Source organism: Macaca nemestrina, chromosome 8 (assembly GCF_043159975.1).
Source record: "Macaca nemestrina isolate mMacNem1 chromosome 8, mMacNem.hap1, whole genome shotgun sequence".
Taxonomy (NCBI): Eukaryota; Metazoa; Chordata; class Mammalia; order Primates; family Cercopithecidae; genus Macaca; species Macaca nemestrina.
In genome coordinates this window covers 6,192,752-6,214,499 of record NC_092132.1, presented here as the reverse complement: position 1 = coordinate 6,214,499, position 21,748 = coordinate 6,192,752, and the positions used below count along the sequence as shown (strand labels likewise).

Genomic DNA, 21,748 nt, shown 5'->3' with positions numbered 1-21,748 from the left:
GCAAAGGAAGGATTCTCATAAGTAAGTACTTGCCTAATTATGTTCCCATGACAGTGCTTGCAAAAATGCTGATATCCCATTTAACACCTTGGTACACTAAACCACAATTTCTTAAAAAATATCCTTTAGACAAATTGGATATGTTTGTCTCCTATGGCAACATTAGCAGGTCAGGATTGAATCCTGCAGTTCGCTTTCTGGGTGTACCCAGGTTTGCATGGTCAGGCCTGCAGGTTCAGGGCTCCTCAGGAGCAGCTCAACCCTGAGCTCGGATGTACTGTTGTGTAATGAGATGAATGAAGTCAGAGCAGGGACTTAACGACTACATTGGGGCCAGGATGAAGAAGGGAAAACAAATTGGAAGAGGTAAAACTTAAGAAGGAATGGAAGGGTGGCAGGGCCATAGCTACCTATTCCAAAATGTGCACTAACTGCTCTGCCATTGGACATAGATAGGGAGGGGTAGAACTTGGCAAATTTTGTTGACATAAGATACACCAGGTCATTAAGACTTGATATGTGACAAAAGACAGTGTCATTCCATTGTCCAGGACAGGTCAGTACAGATGTGATTGTTTGTTTTGTTTTGTTTGGTTTTAACCTTAGAGTTTCCTCATTACAAAAGACCCTCACTGGGTATGGGCTGACCCAAGCCTGTCTAGGAAGACAACCTGCACTGTCTCCTCACTTTCTGTGTCTTTGCCAAGCTACAAAGTCAAGATAAAGGTGAAATATTGTTATAGAATAGCATTTATGTGTGGGACTCTCCATTGACTTGAGGGAGTTAGTTAAAATGTAATAGGCAGGTATTGTGATATTGTGACTAAATGGATAGAAAACAATAAAAGATCAGTGAGACCTGGAGCCCAGAGCTTTTGTTTCAAGGTGACCCATGTGCATTTAATTCATATGTGAATGTTCTACCTGGCCTGTGTGAGAGGTCAAAGGAAGCTGTGAATTGGAAAAGCTTTTGGGTCTTCTAATAAGATGAAGATAATGGAGATAATGTCCTTCCTGTCCTAGATTTATATTTGGCTAAAGCCAAGAGTGTCTTTTGAGTTGCCACATCTAACCTCACCACTACAGTTGAGCATGTATGTGATGCTCATCCCAGAATGCAGAGTGGCTAGTAGAAGTTATCTCAACTGTGTCTGAGTGCTGGGCTCTTGAAGTAACTGTTTTCTTTGCCTCAACTAGCTCTGCAGAAGCTAAGACTGTGTTGGCAACATCTCTTCACTTCGAATACCTACGGGTAGGAGAGGTTCGCCTGTCTCTGCTCCTTCTGGGCTCTTATTCCTGAAGCCAGAGGGGCATGTTTCTTTATAGTACAATATCTTCTGAAGCTGAGAATAAGGTGTTTAATGGGCAAAGAGTTTCCATCAGGGTGATAAAACTTTTGGAAATGGATAGTGGTGATGGTTGTACAACATTAAGTATGCCACTGAGTTGTACACTTGAATGGTTGAGGTGGTGAATTTTATGTCATACATAGTTTACCATAACAAAAATGTTAATGTAATTTTTAAAACCCTTCTTAAACCATCTCTTAGATCTCACACAAGATATGACCAGAAGCTAATGGGAGTCCTCCATGATCTGGTCAATCCTTGCTTTCTGGACACATTCTCAAAATAGCTTTAGTAGTTGTCTTCAAATGTGCCACTTTTGAGAGCAAGATGGCATAACCAAGTGCCTCCTAATGGGTTGTAAAGAAAAGAACCATATATTTCACTTGGTCCCCTTTTTCCTTGTGCTTGACAACCAGTTATTCTGAAGTTAGTTTGTCTGAAGCTTACTCAGCACTTAACAAGTACCTGGATGATGAATGGAAAAGACAAGACACAGCAGTTAGAGGAACCAGCAGAGATTAAGGAAGTGTTAGGCTGGAGTTCATCTGGGGAAAAAATGGACCCCCAGGCTTGAGATTCCTCTGAGAAAAGACTTCTTGCCATACTGGAAAGAATATTTACCTGACAGAATATTTACCCAACTGTTAAACTGCGTGTTCAACAGTTTCCAGGCAGGGCATAATTATCCTTAAAAAAAAAAAATGTAGGGATCTGTGTCATCTGATGTTGCCAAGAAGGTTGTTTTATAGCTTAATGGCAGGCTTGTGGTAAGTGTCCTTGGGTCAGCCTGGGAAGCGTGAAAGTTGCTTTATGCTGATAATCCCTGTTCTCAGCTAAAGGCAGAGATTTGAGGCAGAGAAGGGTAGCTGTGTGGACAGTGGTCTAAGACTTCTAGCCAGACAACAAGCAGTTTAAAACCCCATATTGTGACTCACTTCAACCAAAGGGTTAATAAGATAGTTCTGCAACCTACAGATTCCGTTAAAGGAAGGGATTTATAAAACTGAAGGCTGTGGAGTGATGTTAAAGGTTGAAGGAAGACATACGCTCTTAGTCCCTGGAAAGACAACTTACCTTCCACAGAAAGCTTATAAACCTGTGTTACTCATAAGTGGTGGGTTTATCTTTGCTACTTGCCAGGGAAATAGCAGGATTGTCTGCTTGGTCTTGTTGGTTAATAGAACCAAAATATCATCTGCCATGGGATGTTCAATTGATACACTAAACTAGTTATTTGACTATTGTGTAAGAAGGACTTTAAGTCTCTAAATACGATTCATTTTATTGATTCAGTTAACTTATTCCTGTGTGCTTAAGATGCATATTTGGTGCTTCTGAGGTTAATTCTTTGTATGTTGACTTTCAGTTATCTTCAAATATGGAAAAACTGGCCAATATTTCAGTGTTTCCTGCCTCTTCTCTCTTCAGATACTCCAACAGTGCATCTTTTAGGCTAGAGTATGCCCACAATTTTTTTTACATTTTCAAAAATATCTTTATGCTTTTACATATGTGTGCATATTTACTTATGGATAAAGGGAGAAAGAAAAAGCATGCTCTCTATATCTATATATAGATATACAGATATATATAAAGTTCTGTGGTACAGGTGTAGACTGTACAGATTTGTTACATAGGTATACACATGCCATGGTGGTTTGCTGTACCCATCAACCCGTCATCTACATTAGGTATTTCTTCTAATGCTATCCCTTCTCTAATCCCCTGCCCCCCTGACAGGCCCCAGTGTGTGATGTTCCCCTCCCTGTTTCCATGTGTTCGCATTGTTCAATTCCCACTTATGAGTGAGAACATGCAGTGTTTGCTTTTCTGTTTTTGTGTTGGTTTGCTGAGAATGATGGTTTTCAGCTTCATCCATGTCCCTGAAAAGGACATGAATGCATCCTTTTTTATGGCTGCATAGTATTCTGTGGTATATATGTGCCACATTTTCTTTATCCAATATATCATTGATGGGCATTTGGGTTGGTTGCAAGTCTGCTATTGTGAATAGTGCCACAATAAACATACATGTGCATGTGTCTTTATAGTAGAATGATTTATAATCCTTTGGGTATATACCCAGTAATGGGATTGCTGGGTCAAATGGCATTTCTAATTCTAGATCCTTGAGGAATTGCCACACTGGTTCACAATGACTGAATTAATTTACACTTCCACCAACAGTGTTAAAATCATTCCTATTTCTCCACATCCTTTCCAGCATCTGTTGTTTCCTGACTTTCTAATGATCACCATTCTAACTGGTGTGAGATGATATCTCATTGTGGTTTTGATTTGCATTTCTCTGATGACCAGTGATGATCTTTTTTTCATGTTTGTTGGCTGCACAAATGTCATCTTTTGAGAAGTGTCTGTTTATATCCTTCACCCAGTTTTTGATGGGGTTGTTTGCTTTTTTCTTGTAAATTTAAGTTCTTTGTAGATTCTGGATATTAGCCCTTTGTCAAATGGATAGATTGCAAAGGTTTTCTCCCACTCTGTAGGTTGCCTGTTCACTCTGATGATAGTTTCTTTTGCTGTGCAGAAACTCTTTAGTTTAATTAGATCCCATTTGTCAATTTTGGCTTTTGTTGCCATTGCTTTTGGTGTGTTAGTCATGAAATCTTTGCCCATGCCTATATCCTGAATGGTATTGCCTAGGTTTTCTTGTAGGATTTTTAGGTTTTAGGTCTTATGTTTAAGCCTTTAATCTATCTTGAGTTAATTTTTGTATAAGGTGTGAGGAAGGGGTACAGTTTGTTTTGTGCATATGGCCAGCCAGTTTTCCCAACACCATTTATTAAATAGGGAATCCTTTTCCCATTGCTTGTTTTTTTCAGGTTTGTCAAAGATCAGATGGTTGTAGATATGTGGTATTTCCAAGGCCTCTGTTCTGTTCCATTGGTCTATATCTGTTTTGGTACTAGTACCATGCTGTTTTGGTTACTGTAGCCTTGTGGTATAGTTTGAAGTCAGGTAGGGTGATACCTCCAGCTTTGTTCTTTTAACTTAGGATTGTCTTGGCTATGCGGGCTCTTTTTGGTTCCATATGAAATTTAAAGTAGTTTTTTTCTAATTCTGTGAAGAAAGTCAATGGTAGCTTGATGGGGATAGCATTGAATCTATAAATTACTTTGGGCAGTATGGCCATTTTCATGATACTGATTCTTCCTATCCATGAGCATGGGAAGTTCTTCCATTTGTGTTCTTATTTCCTTGAGAAGTGGTTTGTTGCTCTCCTTGAAGAGGTCCTTCACATACCTTGTAAGTTGTATTCGTAGGTATTTTATTCTCTTTGTAGCAGTTGTGAATGGGAATTCACTCATGATTTGGCTCTATTTGTCTGTTAATGGTGTATAGGAATGTTTGTGATTTTTGTACATTGATTTTGTATCCTGAGACTTTGTTGAAGTTGCTTATCAGCTTAAGGAGATTTTGGGCCAAGATGATGGGGTTTTCTAAAGATACAATCATGTCATCTACAGACAGACAATTTGACTTCCTCTTTTCCTATTTTAATACCCTTTATTTCTTTCTTCTGCCTGATTGCCCTGGCCAGAACTTCCAGTACTATGTTGAATAGGAGTGGTGAGAGAGGGCATCCTTGTCTTGTGCTGGTTTTCAAAGGGAATGCTTCCAGTTTTTGCCCATTCAGTATGATACTGGCTGTGGGTTTATCATAAATAGGTCTTATTTTGAGATACATTCCATCAATACCTAGTTTGAGAGTTTTTAGCATGCAGGGCTGTTGAATTTTGTCAAAGGCCTTTTCTGCATCTATTGAGCTAATCATGCGGTTTTTGTCATTGGTTCTTTTTATGTGATAGATTATGTCTATTGATTTGTGTATGTAGAAACAGCCTTGCATCCCAGGGACAAAGCCGACTTGATCGTGGTAGATTAGCTTTTTGATGTACTGCTGGATTTGGTTTGCCAGTATTTTATTGAGGATTTTTGCATCGATGTTTATCAGGGATATTAGCCTGAAATTTTCTTTTTTTGTTGTGCCTCTGCCAGGTTTTGGTATCAGGATGATGCTGGCCTCATAAAATGAGTTAGGGAGGATTCCCTCTTTTTCTATCGATTGGAATAGTTTCAGAAGGAATGGTACCAGCTCCTCCTTGAACCTCTGCTAGAATTCAGCTGTGAATCTGTTTGGTCCTGGACTTTTTCTGGTTGGCAGGCTATTATTGCCTCAGTTTCGGAGCTTGTTATTGATCTATTCAGGGATTCGACTTCTTCCTGGTTTAGAATTGGGAGGGTGCATGTGTCCAGGAATTTATCCATTTCTTCTAGATTTTCTAGTTTATTTGCATAGAGGTGTTTATAGTATTTTCTGATGATAACTTGTATGTCTATGGGATCAGTGGTGATATCTCCTTTATCATTTTTTATTGCATCTATTCTTCTTTTTTTATTAGTCTGGCTAGCAGTCTATTTTGTTGATCTTTTCAAAAAACTCGCTCCTGGATTTATTTTTTTTAAAAGGGATTTTCGTGTCTCTATCTCCTTCAGTTCTTCTCTGATCTTGTTTATTTCTTGTCTTCTGCTGGCTTTTGAATTTGTTTGCTCTTGCTTCTTTAGCTCTTTCAATTTTGATGTTAGTGTCAATTTTAGATCTTTCCTGCTTTCTCTTGTGGGCATTTAGTGCTATAAATTTCCCTCTATTCACTGCTTTAAATGTGTCCCAGAGATTCTGGTATGTTGTGTCTTTGTTCTCATCGGTTTCAAAGAACTTATTTATTTCTGCCTAAATTTTGTTATGTACCCAGTAGTCATTCAGGAACAGGTTGTTCAGTTTCCATGCAGTTGTGCCGTTTTGAGTGAATTTCTTAATCCTGAGTTCTAATTTGATTGCACTGTGGTTTGTCATGATTTGTGTTCTTTTGCATTTGCTGAAGTGTCTTACTTCCAATTATGTGGTCAATTTTAGAATAAGTACGATGTGGTGCTGTGAGAAGAATGTATATTCTGTTGATTTGGGGTGGAGAGTTCTGTAGATGTCTATTAGGTCTGCTTGGTCCAGAGCTGAGTTCAAGTCCTGAGTAGGTTTGCTAATTTTCTGTCTCCATTGATCTAATATTGACAGTGGGCTATTAAAGTCTCACACTATTATTGTATGGGAGTCTAAGTATCTTTGTAGGTGTTTAAGAACTTGCTTTATGAATCTGGGTGCTCCTGTGTTAGATGCATATATATTTAGGATAGTTAGCTCTTGTTTGTGTTTATATATTTTTTAAATTTTATTTTTTTTGAGATGGAGTCTTGTTCTGTTACTCAGGCTGGAGTGCAATGGTGAGATCTCAGCTCACTTCAAGCTCTGCCTCCTGGCTTCACGCCATTCTCCTGCCTAAGCCTCCCAAGTAACTGGGACTACAGGCACCTGCCGCCATGCCCAGCATGGTATTTTTAGTAGAGATGGGGTTTCACTGTGTTAGCCAGGATGGTATCTATCTCCTGGCCTCGTGATCCCCCTGCCTTGGCCTCCCAAAGTGAGTTGTTCTTGTTGCATTGATCCCTATACCATTATGTAATGCCTTTGTCTCTTGATTTTTGTTGGTTTCAAGTCTGTTTTATCAGAGACTAGGACTGCAACCCCTGCTTTTTTTTTTCCATTTACTTGGTAAATATTCCTCCATCCCTTTATTTTGAGCCTATGTGTGTCTTTGCACATGATGTGAGTCTCCTCAACACAGCACACTGATGGGTCTTGTCTCCATCCAATTTGCCAGTCTGTGTGTTTTAATTGGGGCATTTAGCCAGTTTACATTTAAGGTTAATATTGTTATGTGTGAATTTGATCCTGTCATTATGATGTTAGCTGGCTTTTTTGCCTGTTAGTCGATGCAGTTTAACCTTCATAATGTCAATGGCCTTTACAATTTGGTATGTTTTTGCAGTGGCTGGTACCACTTGTTCCTTTCCATGTTTAGTGCTTCCTTTAGGAGCTCTTGCAAGGCAGGCCTGGTAGTGACAAAATCTCTCAGCATTTGTTTGTCTAAAGGATTTTATTTCTCCTTCACTTATGAAGCTTAGTTTGGTTGGATATGAAATTCTGGGTTGAAATTCTTTAAGAATGTTGAATATTGGCCCCCACTCTTTTCCAGCTTGTAGGGTTTCTGCAGAGATCCACTGTTATTCTGATGGGCTTCCCTTTGTGGGTAACCAGACTTTCTCTCTGGCTGCCCTTAACATTTTTTTCTTCATATCAGCCTTGGTGAATCTGATTGTGTCTTGGGGTTGCTCTTCTCAAGGAGTATCTTTGTGGTGGTCTCTGTATTTCCTGAATTTGAATGTTGGCCTGTCTTGCTAGGTTGGGGAAGTTCTCCTTAATATCCTGAAGAGTGTTTTCCAACTTGGTTCCATTCTCCCTGTCACTTTCAGGTACACCAATCAAATGTAGGTTTGGTCTTTTCATATAGTCCCATATTTCTTGGACTTTTGTTCCTTTTCATTCTTTTTTCTCTAATCTTGTCTTCATGCTTTATTTCATTAAGTTGATTTTCAGTCCTGATATCCTTTCTTCTGCTTGATCGATTTGGCTGTTGATACTTGTGTATGCTTCACAAGTTCCCATGCTGTGTTTTTCAGCTCCATCAGGTTATGTTCTTTTCCAAACTGGTTATTCTAGTTAGCAATTCATCTAACCTTTTTTCAAGGTTCTTAGCTTCCTTGCATTAGGTTAGGACATGTTCCTTTAGCTCAGTAGTTACCCACTTTCTGAAGCCTACTTCTGTCATTTCATCAAATTCATTCTCCATCCAGTTTTGTTCCCTTGCTAGCAAGCAGTTGTGATCCTTTGGAGGAGAAGTGGCATTCTGGTTTTTGGAATTTTCAGACTTTTTGCCCTGGTTTCTCCCCATCTTCGTGGATTTATCTACCTTTGGTGTTTGATGTTGGTGATGTTCTGATGGGGCCTCTGAGTGGACATCCTTTTTATTGATGTTGATACTATTCCTTTCTCTTTTAGTTTTCCTTCTAACAGTCAGGACCCTCTGCTGCAGGTCTGCTGGAGTTTGCTGGAGGTTCACACCAGACCCTGTTTGCCTAGGTATGACCAGCAGAGGCTGCAGAACAGCAAAGATTGCTGCCTGTTCCTTCCTCTGGAAGCTTCATCCCAGAGTGGCACCCACTAGATGCCAGCCAGAGCTCTCCTGTATGAGGTGTCTGTCAGCCCCTACTGGGAGGTATCTCCCAGTCAGGAGACATGGGTGTCAGGGACCCACTTGAAGAGACAGTATGACCCTTAGCAGAGCTGAATGCTGTGCTGGGAGATCTGCTTCTCTCTTCAGAGCCATCAGACAGGGATGTTGAAGTCTGCTGAAGCTGCACCCACAGCCGTACCTTCACCCAGGTGCTCTGTCCCAGGGAGATATGGGGGGTTTTATCTATAAGCCCCTGACTGGGGCTGCTGCCTTGTGTTTCAGAGATGCCCAGCCCAGAGAGGAGGAATCTAGAGAGGCAGTCTGGCCATGGCGGCCTTGCTGAGCTGTGGTGAGCTCCACCCAGTTCGAACTTCCTGGTGACTTTGTTTACACTGAGGGTGAAACCACATACTCAAGCCTCAGCAATGGTGGATGCCCCTCCCTCCACCAAGCTCGAGCATCCCAGGTTGACCTCAGACTGCTGTGCTGGCAGAGAGAATTTAAAGCCAGTGGATCTTAACTTGCTGGGCTCCGTGAGGGTGGGACCCACTGAGCAGGACCACTTGGCCCCCTGGCTTCAGCCCCCTTTCCAGGGGAGTAAACGATTCTGTCTCACTGGTGTTGCAGGTACCACTGGGGTATGGGGTGGGCGGGGGGGTGGGGAACAAAAAAACTCCTGCAGCTAGCTCGGTGTCTGCCCAAATGGCTGCCCAGTTTTGTGCTTGAAACCCCAGGACCCTGGTGGTATAGGCACTGGAGGGAATCTCCTGGTGTGCGGGTTGTGAAGACCATGGGGAAAGCACAGTATCTGGGCTGGAGTGTACCATTCACAGTCCCTCCTGACTTCCCTTGGCTAGGGCAGGGAATTCCCCAACCCCTTGCACTTCCCGGGTAAGATGACGCCCCACCCTGCTTAGGCTCACCCTCCATGAGCTGCACCCACAGTCCAATCAGTCCCAGTGAGATGAACCAGGTACCTCAGTTGGAAATGTAGAAATCACCTGCTTTCTGAATCAGTCTCGCTGGGAGCTATAGACAAGCTATTCCTTCCTATTTGGCCATCTTGCCAGCAATCAATTTCTGTTCTTTTCATATCTATTTTCCTTCCTACATTACCTGGCCTCAGGTAGTCCTTTATAGCAACATTAAATGAACTAAGACATAAATATGGGATGATTCCTACAGAGACCTGATGGCAACCTCTTGGTTAAAATAAAGTGAAGCCAAGAGCCAGCTTGAGCTGATACCACCTTTTCTAGTTCTGGTTAGAGGTTGTATATGGGGTGACCTGTTGAAAAATCCCACTACTTTCAAGACAACAAGGAAAGTTCCATTGGCTGTATGAAATCACTACATAATTGAGGTTTTGTGCACACTAACATGCAGGTAGGTTGACCTGAAGGCAAAAAGTAGAAATACAGGAATGAGTAGTCTCTGGCCTAGAAAAAAAAAATTACTGATTCCCAGAAACATTTTTTCTGTGAAATCCTTCATCATTCTAGAAGTAGCAGATGGTACATTCATCTTAGATAAACTGTGAAGTTCCCATTTCTCTTTAATGTATAAATCTATAACTTTCATGAACTTTAGACAATATCATCTGCTTCCTCTAGTGTGGCCTTCTATTCCCTGGAATGGATATCCTTGACTCTGAACATCATATATTGAGGGATTTCTAAGTATGAGCTAATAACAAGGGGAGTAGAAGAGTTACAGGAATGCCTGTGTGTATATATTCACACATTCTAGTCATTCTGAATTCAAAGACGCAGGAGCTCAGGTGCATGGCAGGTAAAATGCATGCCCAGAATGAATGAAGTCTTCTGTTAGAATCTGAATGTTGGCACTAATGTTCTCAGGGTGCTTTGATCAAACCAGTTTCTTTAAAAACTAGAAGTACAGAAATGACTTTGTTTATAGAAGTGGTCCAGAATTCCCTCCCCCATTAACATTTAGAACATTAAGACTTTGAGTCATGGAAAGCAGGTGTTTAGGGAGTACTGTAAAAATAAGTTGAACTGTATTAACAAGAGTGAGCCTTGGATAGGAAGAGTATTCCAGGGCTTGAGGTGGGAAAGTAAGAATTTTCCTCATCTTGGGTCTATTTTCTGAAACTTAAACAGAACTGTTAGGAAAGGGGATGTTAGAGAGAGAGGCCTTGTGTATCCCATGAGACCAATGGGAAGATGAATCAACTGAGATACCACTAAGGATTTTCTGACTTTCAACTGGTATGTGTAGATACCGTATCTAGAAAAATTCCATAGTTTCTCTAAAGGCTTAATAGCCACAAAGCAGTGTGCACAAGGCATGTCACATGTTGCCTAGTCTTTACACTCCTATGTGCTGCTTTTTATTTATAGTCAGTGCAGCAGGCACTCCAAGCACAGGTGTAACTGGTATTAAGTGGTATCTTAAGGAATTCTCTTTATACTTCTGAGCTCTAGAATGTGCCCTGTGGAGAAGCCCATGAGATTTGCTCCAGGTTTCACTCTCAAAGCTGTTACACACACTAAAAATGTCTCCTTCAATCCTACAACAAAACCAGAGCTCCTATGAAGAAATGGTTTGTTCTAACCTAGGACCTATTTAGCCAAGTAATAAAGGTGATGGGAAAAGAGGACAGGATTCAAGGACTATCTAACAAGCTTGGATTTTTTTGACCCAATTGAAGAATTGGTTTGTTCTCACCTAAGTTCTATCAAGCCAAATAAGTGATGTGACAGGATGAAAAATGATCTTTCCCGACGTGAAAGGATTTGGGTAGTCACCCGTTGAATGTTCTCGTGGAGATCAAGTCTGGGACAATCAAGATGGCTGTGGATCTAGCTCAAGTACCCATTATGAATGTTAAAATCTTGACAGGAGGTAACGGAGTGGCCAACGGCCTGCAGAGCAACATGCCCAAGTTTTATTGTGACTACTGTGATACATACCTCACCCATGACTCTCCATCTGTGAGAAAGACACACTGCAGTGGAAGGAAACACAAAGAGAATGTGAAAGACTATTATCAGAAATGGATGGAAGAGCAGGCTCAGAGCCTGATTGACAAAACAACGGCTGCATTTCAACAAGGAAAGATACCTCCTACTCCATTCTCTGCTCCTCCTCCTGCAGGGGCGATGATACCACCTCCCCCCAGCCTTCCGGGTCCTCCTTGCCCTGGTATGATGCCAGCACCCCACATGGGGGGCCCTCCCATGATGCCAATGATGGGCCCTCCTCCTCCTGGGATGATGCCAGTGGGACCTGCTCCTGGAATGAGTCCGCCCATGGGAGGCCACATGCCAATGATGCCTGGGCCCCCAATGATGAGACCTCCTGCCCGTCCCATGATGGTGCCCACTCGGCCCGGAATGACTCGACCAGACAGATAAGGATAGAGGGGAGGCTTCATTGTATCAGTTTTATATTACCTGTTCTGCTTCACCAGGAGATCATGCTGCTGTGATACTGAGTTTTCTAAACAGCATAGGGAAGACTTGCTCCCCTGTCCTATCAAAGAGAGAATAGTTTTGGAGGGGAGAAGTGGGACAAAAAAGATGCAGTTTTCATTTATATTGGGAAATGTGAAAATAAAATTGTCAACTCTTTCAAAAAAAAAAAAAAAATCTTGACAGGCAGCAGGCATTCATCCCTCTGTGGATACTCACCATGGCTGTTTCTAGCCCCACAAGTGGCCCAGAGATGGCACCCAGGGCTGTCCTCCATGTTGCTTCATGTTTGCTTCCTGATATCTCAGTGTTAAAGTGAAAGATTAGGGATGAAACAGGCATAAACCACCCTGCTCCTTCTGAACCAGTTTTGTGTCCAAGGGGAAATGTTTAGAGATGTGAGGAAAAATGCTTTCAGTTTTATGTCAAGGTTCTTATATATTACCAGCACAGGTTGGTAGAACCTGGTTTATTTCCAAAATTGAGACTCGGGAGAAAGAAGCAGGTGTACTCCATGATATGAACATGGCTCTTCTTTCTGTACTGACTGCATCATAGACAAACTCTGGTTGCAGAGGAAGGATTTGCACAGCTATTTCCTAACTATGTTTACACAAAGTGCTTGTAAAAATGCTGACATCCAGTGGATTTTGAAAATTTTGTTTTGATGTAAATTTTCCAAAGTATCCTTTATCCAGACAAATTGGATATATTGGTTTCCTGTGGCAAAATTAGCAGTGGAGAGTTGAATCTTACACTTCCCTTCTTGGAATCACCCAGGTCGACATGGTCAGGTCTTTAGGCTCAGGGATCCTTGGGGCCAGCTTTAAAGTCAACTGGATGTACTTCTTTGTGATGGGAAAAATGAATATAGAGCCTCTTTCGTGACTACATAGGGACCAGGATGAGGGAACTGCAGACAACTTGAAGAAAAGGAATGTTTAGAAAGGAGTGGGACAGATGGGGTCACATCTGCCTGAAGTGAAACATGCACCAATTGCTCCGACATTAGGCTTGGGTTGGGAGGGACAGCACTTGGCACTTCCTTTGCTGAAATGGCATATGATAGGCCAACAAAACTTTGAGAGGACATAAGAGTGACATCCCATTGCCTAGAACAGGTCAGTGGTCAGTGTGGATGTGAGCCTTTATCCTTAGTTTTCTCAGTATAAGACTTACCTAAGATCCTAAGGTCTAGGATGATCCTGTCCTGCCTAGGAAAATAATTTGGGCTGTTTACTCATAGCTTCTGTAGTTCTTTTTCAAGCTACAGAGTTAAGATAAAAGGTATCTTTCAAAGCTCTTGTGACCCACGGACTTGTGCTGAATCGATGAGGAGAAAAAGTGCTCTGGGAAAAACATGATTAGCATCAGCCTCACCTCTCATGTACTGGCTGTATTGCCTGGAACAAAACCCTTAATCTTTCTGAATCTGACACCTGACCTGTAAAAATGGGTTAATTGCTTTATGATACTGTGACAATTTAGAGATTATTCATGTGGCATATTTGGGTTAATCCCCAACATAAGCATCTAACAGAAGCTATTTTGCAATCTAGTAAGTTCTTAGCACTGCACACATCATGCCATTAAATTTTTGCCAAAGATGTCTTAATTATGAAAATTAATTCCTTTCACAATAAAATAGAAACACACCCTCATGTCTATATAAAAAGCTTATAACATTACTAATGGGATCCTAGCCTGTCTTTGAATTCAAATTTGAGCTGTTTATGCAGTGCCTTCTATGTCACAGGCTATGTGCCAGCCACCCTAAATATTCTTCATACTCAACTCTGACACTCACATCAGTTTTTCCAATGCACAGTAGCATGTTCCTCAGATGAGGATGAAATTCAGGAATGATAAAACCATGGCTCTTAGTAGCCTGTTGGTGAATCACAAGCCGAACCAAAGTCTTCCGACACCTTGACGTTTTTTTCCACTCTCCCACACTAGGCATAAAAATGATGCTGGTGACGCCTCAGGATTGAGTGACTCAGGCTGCAAACCTTTGGGGAAGTAGGCTGGGATAAGTTTGACTCTAGATCAAAGCGCTTCAAACCAGTTTCTCAGGATCATTCATCTTTCATTAAGCAGCAATTGAGCCCCTGCTGTGAATAAGGACTTGAGGACATGAATATGACCTTCCTTTAAGGTGTTCAGTCTATACAAGAGGAGCAGACACACAAGTAACTGAACAGTCACAGTATAGTCTGAAATCCTTCAAATACCCACCCACCTGCAAGGTGCATTGGGGCATAGGGAAGGTTTATCAGGGAAGGTGATTCTTCAGTTGAAACCTGAAAGTTAAGGGGCCGCTTAATTGGACACTGTGGGTAAAGGATTTGTACAAAGCCAAAACATGTGCAGATATTCAGAGGACTAGAAGAACAAGGCATCTGACTGGAGAGTTGCTGGGCCTGTGGACTCATCCTAAGACTGTTATAAAACCATTTTTGCTGGAGTCAGCAAGCTTAAACTGGTACCCAAGAGTAACTGTGAATCAACAATTGTTTTGGAGCTATATTCTGCATAGTTAACAAGGGTGTCCATTAAACATTATCTTGAACCTAATGGCCACTAATTCAATGCCTCAGCAGGATACTAAATGGAATTCTGGCAAAAGAACAGACTTCCATATCTGTTCTTAACTTTAAGATGGCCTTAGGAGGTAGAATAGATCCTGAGAACTAAAGAATAAAGCTCACCGGAAGTTAAGAATAGGTAGGAGACCAGTTGTGCCAGTTTATCTTGAGTATCTGAGTATCTGAGCCATGATCAAATGCCTGTCCTAACCTTTTTGGTTTACATAAGCCCACAGTAACACTTCTAAGGAATTCTACATCTCTTGGCATTGAGTTGCCACAGTTACCTACATGCCTGTCAGCTAGGCTAAACTGTGGTTTTCTTATGAGAATAGTAGGGTCCTTAATACATGTCTGCTGAACTTAAACCCTCTTCCTGCTTCCTGCTTCCAACATTCCTTTCAGACTCATGAGGCTACAACCATCTCCTATGAGCTTCTGAAATGGGGACTAGTTAGGGCTGGTTGGAGCATCAGGAAGGAAAGACAGTACACACACTTAGAGAGCTACACTCTCCAAACCAGGAGGTCTATGCCTGCCTTCTGGCTCCCGCAGACACTGGGAAGGTGAGAAAGGTAAAAAGGATTTCAGTTATCAACCATGTATTTTACCCTTAATCTAACAAGTCAATATACTAACAATGAATCCATAAAAGGAGGGGAGGGGAAGGAAAGGAAGAGCATCTCCTTTCTTTTCATCTTTGAAACACTTATGTTAAAACACATCTGCTAGGTCTAATTAGATCCTTTCAAATCCAAGATGGATATTGTTCTCATTTTACACATAGGGTCATTGAGAAGTAGGCTGCTTACACACATATCTCGCATAAAGCTTACATAAATATCAGCTTGATTTTTGGATGTCTCTAACTCTCAGCCTGATGCCCTTTCTCTATAGCTTACTGGCTGAGAAATGGCTTAAATTTACATGTCTGATGGTTTGTTCAAATGCAATAAATTGAAGATCAATTTCAGCTAAAGCAATCTTCGCCCCAAGAGGAAAACAAGTGCAGTTGCAGGTGTATGGACTGAGCATCAGACCTAATTAAAATTACTCTGGCCATGTAAAAGCTATGCAAATTTGTGCAATTTGCCTTATCTCTTAAGCCTCAGCTCTCTAATCTGTAAAGGGGGAGGGGGATAACATACTTCTAATGGTTTTAAGGATAGTATAAAAAATCCTTGAAATACAGCCTGAACCTACTTACAGCAGCCTGATCTAATATTCCAAATTATAATCACTTGAACACACGAGAACGTAAGTAGATTAACAAAATCCACAGCTCTAACTATGGACTTTATCCTTAAGTTTTTGAAAGATTTTAATGGTTATATTACAGATAAAGAAATTCAAGTTTTGGTGCCGGTTTGACTTCTTACTATGTGACAACCATTGTACAAAGTGCTGCTCACACAATACCTCTAATGCTTCCGGTAAACATGAATAGACAAGTAGGCCTTTACAAGTAAAATACGCTTCCAAAGTTCACATAGCTAGAAAGTGGCAGAATTGAAATTAAAATCGGATGGGACTTTTTCTCCATAACATCAAGAACAACTGAATAAATGTTATACAGTCATGAATGAAGCTTAGTTTCCTCCTCCCCATGAAATGAGTTCTGTTGAGCTCAAGACACAATGTGGGAAGAGTCTGCATGAGCAAGCTTCCTTTTGAGCATCAGGAGACACCTCACGCTGGATCACACAGCTGGCCCTCCTTTATTATGTTCCAGCTGATGAAACCACCGCGGCTCCCTTGCCTATAATGGAGTGTTTCAATCTGGGTACAGAATGAAAGATACAGGCTTCCTCTTCTCCTCCAGAATCTTAATGCAGACTGCTGCACAAAGCTTCCATTAAGAGGATGGTTTGAATTTTTCTTCCTGGGTTTGCCAAATACAAGATCAGAATGTTTCATTCTCGGAGGTAACTGATACCAGCACTTGACAATTCAAACCAATAGATACTTGGGGAGCTCCTACTTTGTGAAAGAACCTGAACTAGGTATTGCAGGGCACTCAAAAGTAGATAATATGTGGCTGTATAATTGTAATTATTCAATTGTCACGATGCTGAGTAGTAATTAGTAATAGTTGAATGGGTAGTAATTAGTAATGGTTGCAGTGTTGAAGTTAAAAATGAGGGTAACAAAATACAGTTGTCCTTCAGTATATGTGGCAGATTGGTTCCAGGGCATCTGGGTATCTCAGTCTTTATATGCTCAAGTGTGGAAGTAACCCTGTAGAACCCACGTATGTATAAAAGCCAGCCCTCTGAATATATGGACTTGGCATCCTGCAAATACTGTCTTGTGTTTTTAAGAGACAGGGCCTCCTCTGTCACCCAGGCTGGAGTGCAGTGGTGTAACCATGGCTCACTGCAGCCTTGGACTTGTGGGCTCCAGCAATCCTCCTGCCTCAGCCTCCTGAGTAGCTAGGACTACAGGCATGTACCACCATATCTGGCTATTTATTTTTATTTCTGGATATGGTCTCACCATTTTGACCAGGCTGTTCTAAAACTCCTGGCCTCAAGCAACAGCTTCCCAAGTCACTGGGGTTATAGGCATGAGCCACTGTGCCTAGCTCCTAATATCTTTCCAATTCATATTTGATTGATGGTAACCTGCATATAATCAAGACCAGCATAGTTCAAAAAGGGTCAACTGTATTGTGTTCAAAGACATTTTCTGGTGGGTGTGACTGGATCTCGAACACAGAACCTCTAGTTCTCAACCTTAAGTACATTCCATCATTCATGCTTCTTAAGAGCTCAACACTACAGTTATGTCTCACTGTAATGATTTCTGGGACTTTTTCACATAATGGAGCCATGAACCCATAAGCCTGTGCTGAATTTCCAGCATGTGTGAGGTACCAAGGGTTTGAAGATAAACACACATTGCTCCTGTCCTAAAGAACATTAGTTCTGTGCCTTCTGATAGATGGTCCACATTTATATCAAGATTTCATGGATAGTTTGGTGATGTTTGAAAATGGATTCCCATTAGAAAACAAAATTCCTTCAAATATCCATATATAAAATGTATTCATATCCTAGATTTTATTCTGCAGTGAAGTTCTAGCCTATAGGCCCCCTTCAGAACAACAGACAGTTCTCATGAAAAGCCAGATCCAGATGTCCTTGTGGGTTCAGGACCCCTCCTCATAACTTACACAATGGGCTGTACCAATGACATTAAAAGGTATGTCTCAATTCCCATCAGTTTATTGATATTATGGGCATTTTCGTTTTATTGCACAAACTCCCCAATTGAGCATATTGTACTCAGTCACACACATACTAATCGCTCTGTCTCAGCCCCTTTAACATGCCTGACATTTCTAACTAGTGTTTGATCTATTAATGACTGAGTGGATTTCAGAGAACAAGACCAATGTCGCATTGCAAAAGCAAGTTCTAAGCAACATAATCATAGTTCATATTTCGTGTTGGAATGACTCAAACCCATGTCTGAAAGCCAGATTCTGGCTTTAGAGGGTAGAATTTTTGGAACCCTACTTAATGAGACCATGATGTATCTTTGTGAGAATTAAAGATATCTCCCCTATGGATGGGTATTTAAATGACTATGTGGATGAATTAGGAAAATTTCTGTCTTGGGGAAAGGAGGAATCAGGGAAGCTCAATTCTAGTTAGGATTTTCTGAGATATATGTGACCAGATTAAACAAACATATGCCACAGCTTGGCTTTGGGGACTACCAGGAGAGAATATTTTACACAGCTCTGAGAAGCATTGCTTTAGCCTATGGAGTCTATGGCGAGAATGGCACAGGCCTAAACCCTGGCTTTGTTCTCTTACTGCTTGTGTTGCTTTGAGCAAGTCACTCAGCTGCTCTGAAATCATAGCCTCATTCGTTGGAGGTAGATAACACATTCTCTTGCATACTCAATAGTATGAGAGAGCATATGTGATAGATGCTTACAACAGAGCAAGTATCAATAGTTGTCATTTTCAGACCCAAGACAAATATAGAAATAGAAACATATTTATGCTTATGGAAGGATGACTAGATCAATTAATCTCTGGATGTGAAAAACTATGTATAGAGATTTTTCTTTTCCAGCATTGTTTATCACAGTAGATGTATGCAGCACCTATTGCCTATGGCAGTGGCATCGATGCTGTAAACTTGCAGTGTCTCTGCTGTCTCACTCACTATCCCTGCTCCCTGAGATCATCTTCCACATCAGCCATGTGTACTAGAAGACTTGTCCTTGGCTCTGATTTCATGGGGATCTGAATTACAAAGGACATCTGTGATTTCTGCTTTCAGCTCCAAAATGTAAAGATCTTGAATTTCATGCTTTTATCTTTATGAGAAAAAGCTAAAAACCAATGAAAGTGTTTTGATACCTTTTTAAGAGCTACGCTTGCAGTGCAACTGCCACCCTGAAATCTGAAGAGACAGACAAATCCAGAGTCTCAACTAAAGCCTTTCTACTTGAAGTAGAAGCTGCTGGAGCCAAAAACTGGTAGGAGTTCTTAAGTGGTAATTTTAATAAACTGCTGGGAACTGAGTATGGACTAGCATAATGGACAAACTCCTGGGGGGCTACAGTTTTAAGGGGCCCCCTTACTTTGGGGGGCTTCACCTCCAGGAACTCCACCAAGTTCTCAGGATGCAAGAAAGATTCCCTCCTTGGCTCTGGCAATGGGGTGGAAGAGTAATCCATGTGAAATAAATCCAGAGCCTTCCCCATAACAAAGGTCTTCAGAGCCTTGGGGAAGGGTATGCCTCTCCTCCAGGCCCCTCCATCTGTCCTGTCTCACCCAAGGTTTGAGGGTTATACAAGAAGAATAACTTGTGGAGGTCACAGGCTAAAGAAACCCACCAAGCAACTTGAAATTTAATTGGAAGATGGTACAGAAGTCTCCCTCTTCCTTAGCCCCACATCAACAGAGCCCCAGTAAAGTAACAATGGATTAGAGCTGAAAGAGCTTCAAGACAGGCTGTCATGAGCAAGAATAAGTAAGAAAACCCAAAGTCAAGGAACAAAAACAAGGACATTAGGGGAATTTGAAGCCTCTGGCACCTGTAGCAACATGAAATACTAAAGGTCAAATGCTAGCCAGATTAACATAAGTCCTCATACTAGAGATCCATGTACCTTAGTTCTTATGACCTGAAATACCATAGCTTTAAACAATAACAAAGACACAAGGCAGGCCCAATGGTCAAGTCTGAAAAGAAAAAACAAGCATCAGATCCAGATTCGAATCCTATGACACAAATGTTAGAATTATCAAAGAAATCTTAAAATAGCTGAATATGTCAAGAGCTTTACTAATTGAAAGTTTATTTCCTTGAAAGTCACATACTGAAGGTAGAATAACCCTCAGATTGGCTACCTGTGGAGATAGGGTCTAGACTTATGGTGAAATGCGGTCATGAGGGTGCACCCTGAGTCAATGGGATTAGTGTCTCATGAGAAAAGACACTAAAGAGTTTACATTTTCCTTTTCTCCCCAAGAAGGCTCAGAAGAAAGGCCATATGAGGACAAAGCAGCTCTCTACAAGCTATAGGAAGAAGAGCCTCCACCAGAAGTTGTCTGGAACTTCTGTCTGGGACTTTCCAGCCTCTAGAACTGAGAGAGTAAATTTCTATTGTTCAAGCCATCCTATCTACGGAATTTTGTTCTGGAAGCTCAAGCAGACTAATAGGGACTAACATGGGCTCTAATAAAAAGACAAATGTAAGAACAGATGGGTAATGTAAGCAGAGAAATGGAAATTCTAAGAAGCAGAAGGAAGTGTTCAAAATCAAAATAACAAACGGAGAATGCCTTTGTGCTCATCAGTTGACTTGATGCAGCCAGGAAAATCAATAAGCTTGAATATAGGTCATTAGAAACTTCACAAACTAAAATGCAAAGAGAAAAAATAGAACATTTATATCCAAGAGCAGTAGGACAACTTCCATAAGATGTGTGTGTGTGTGTGTGTGTGTGTGTGTGTGTGTGTGTGTAACTAGAATATTTAGAACAGAAGGAATACTTAAATGGCTTTAAAGAGTTCCAAAAAAATACCAAAACCAGAAAGCTCAACACCAAATGTAATAAACACACACCTAAAAGCTACATATAGGCATATCATGTTACAACTGCGAGAAACCAGCGACATAGAAAAAATATTGACAGAAGCCAGGGTGGAAGGGGCCAGAGGAGAGCAGGTTAGGATAACCTAATGATACTGAAACAAAAACTGGGAAGAATGACTTAGAGAAACAACAGTTCTCATGAGAAGCCATAAAATCAACAATGTTGCTATGGTTTTCATCCCTCAAAGTTCACCTGTTAATCCCTAATGTAGCAGTGTTGAGAGGTAGGATCTTCAAGAGATGATAGGATCACAATAGGGTGCTAGGATGGCTCTGCCATCGTGAATGGATTAATGTCATTATCTTGAGAATGGGTTAGTTATTGCAAGAGTGAGTTTGTCCCTCTCTTGCTCTGTCTTGCAGTCTCTTGCCCTTTTGCCTTAAGTTGATGCAACAAGGCTCTTACCAGGTGGTGGCATGTTGATATTGAATTTTCCAGTCTCAAAACTGACATTTTTCTTTCTAAACTACCCAGTCTGTAGTATTTTGTTACAGAAACGCAAAACAGACAAACACAAGACAAGTACCAAGAAGGAGTGGGGCTTGTTGCTTTAACAAATACTTGAAAACATGAAAGTATAACTAAGGTACAGGCCACACATCTCTTGAAAGCCAAAATTGAGGAGACAAGCTTTTGAAAAGGAAAGTTAGCTGTATTCAAGATGCCAGCCAGCCAGAGGAGGCAGTGAACTTGTGTTTGAAGACTACCTCTCCAAGCTGTAAAATCTGGATCTGGGGTTCTTAAGGGAGGACAAACAATGAACAAAGCATTTCTGAGAAATGATTTCAGTTAATCATTGCTTTCTTGGTCAGTGTCTTGTGGCCTTCTGCAGGTGCCATCAGGCTGCTGTTTTCAGGCTGATCAGCCCATTCCCCAAGTTCTTGGTCAGTGTATTCTTTTATCTCTGAAGGTCCTATTTTCCTGAGGCTGCTTTTTAATCTACAAACTCAAGCAAAGCAATAATATACAAGCAAACAAGCTAGTCTGTTACAGGGCACCTGGATCTGGAAGCAGGGAACCTCAGGCCAATTAACCCAAACTTCCTAAAGTCAAACCCCAAAAGGAGAAACCCCATCTCCCCAGGGCGGAGGAACAAGGGAT

General features: G+C 41.2%; 1 protein-coding gene and 1 long non-coding RNA gene across 3 annotated transcripts in view; both read left to right on the top strand.

Moving 5' to 3' along the window:
* LOC139355633 (uncharacterized) overlaps positions 1-21,748 on the top strand; it is a 107,756-nt gene that overhangs the window by 48,902 nt on the left and 37,106 nt on the right. The window lies entirely within an intron of this gene.
* Positions 11,372-12,099, top strand: LOC105475013 (U1 small nuclear ribonucleoprotein C-like). Its single transcript, XM_071067498.1, has one exon. The coding sequence runs from the start codon at positions 11,398-11,400 to the stop codon at positions 11,875-11,877; it is 480 nt and encodes a 159-aa protein (XP_070923599.1). The 5' UTR covers positions 11,372-11,397; the 3' UTR covers positions 11,878-12,099.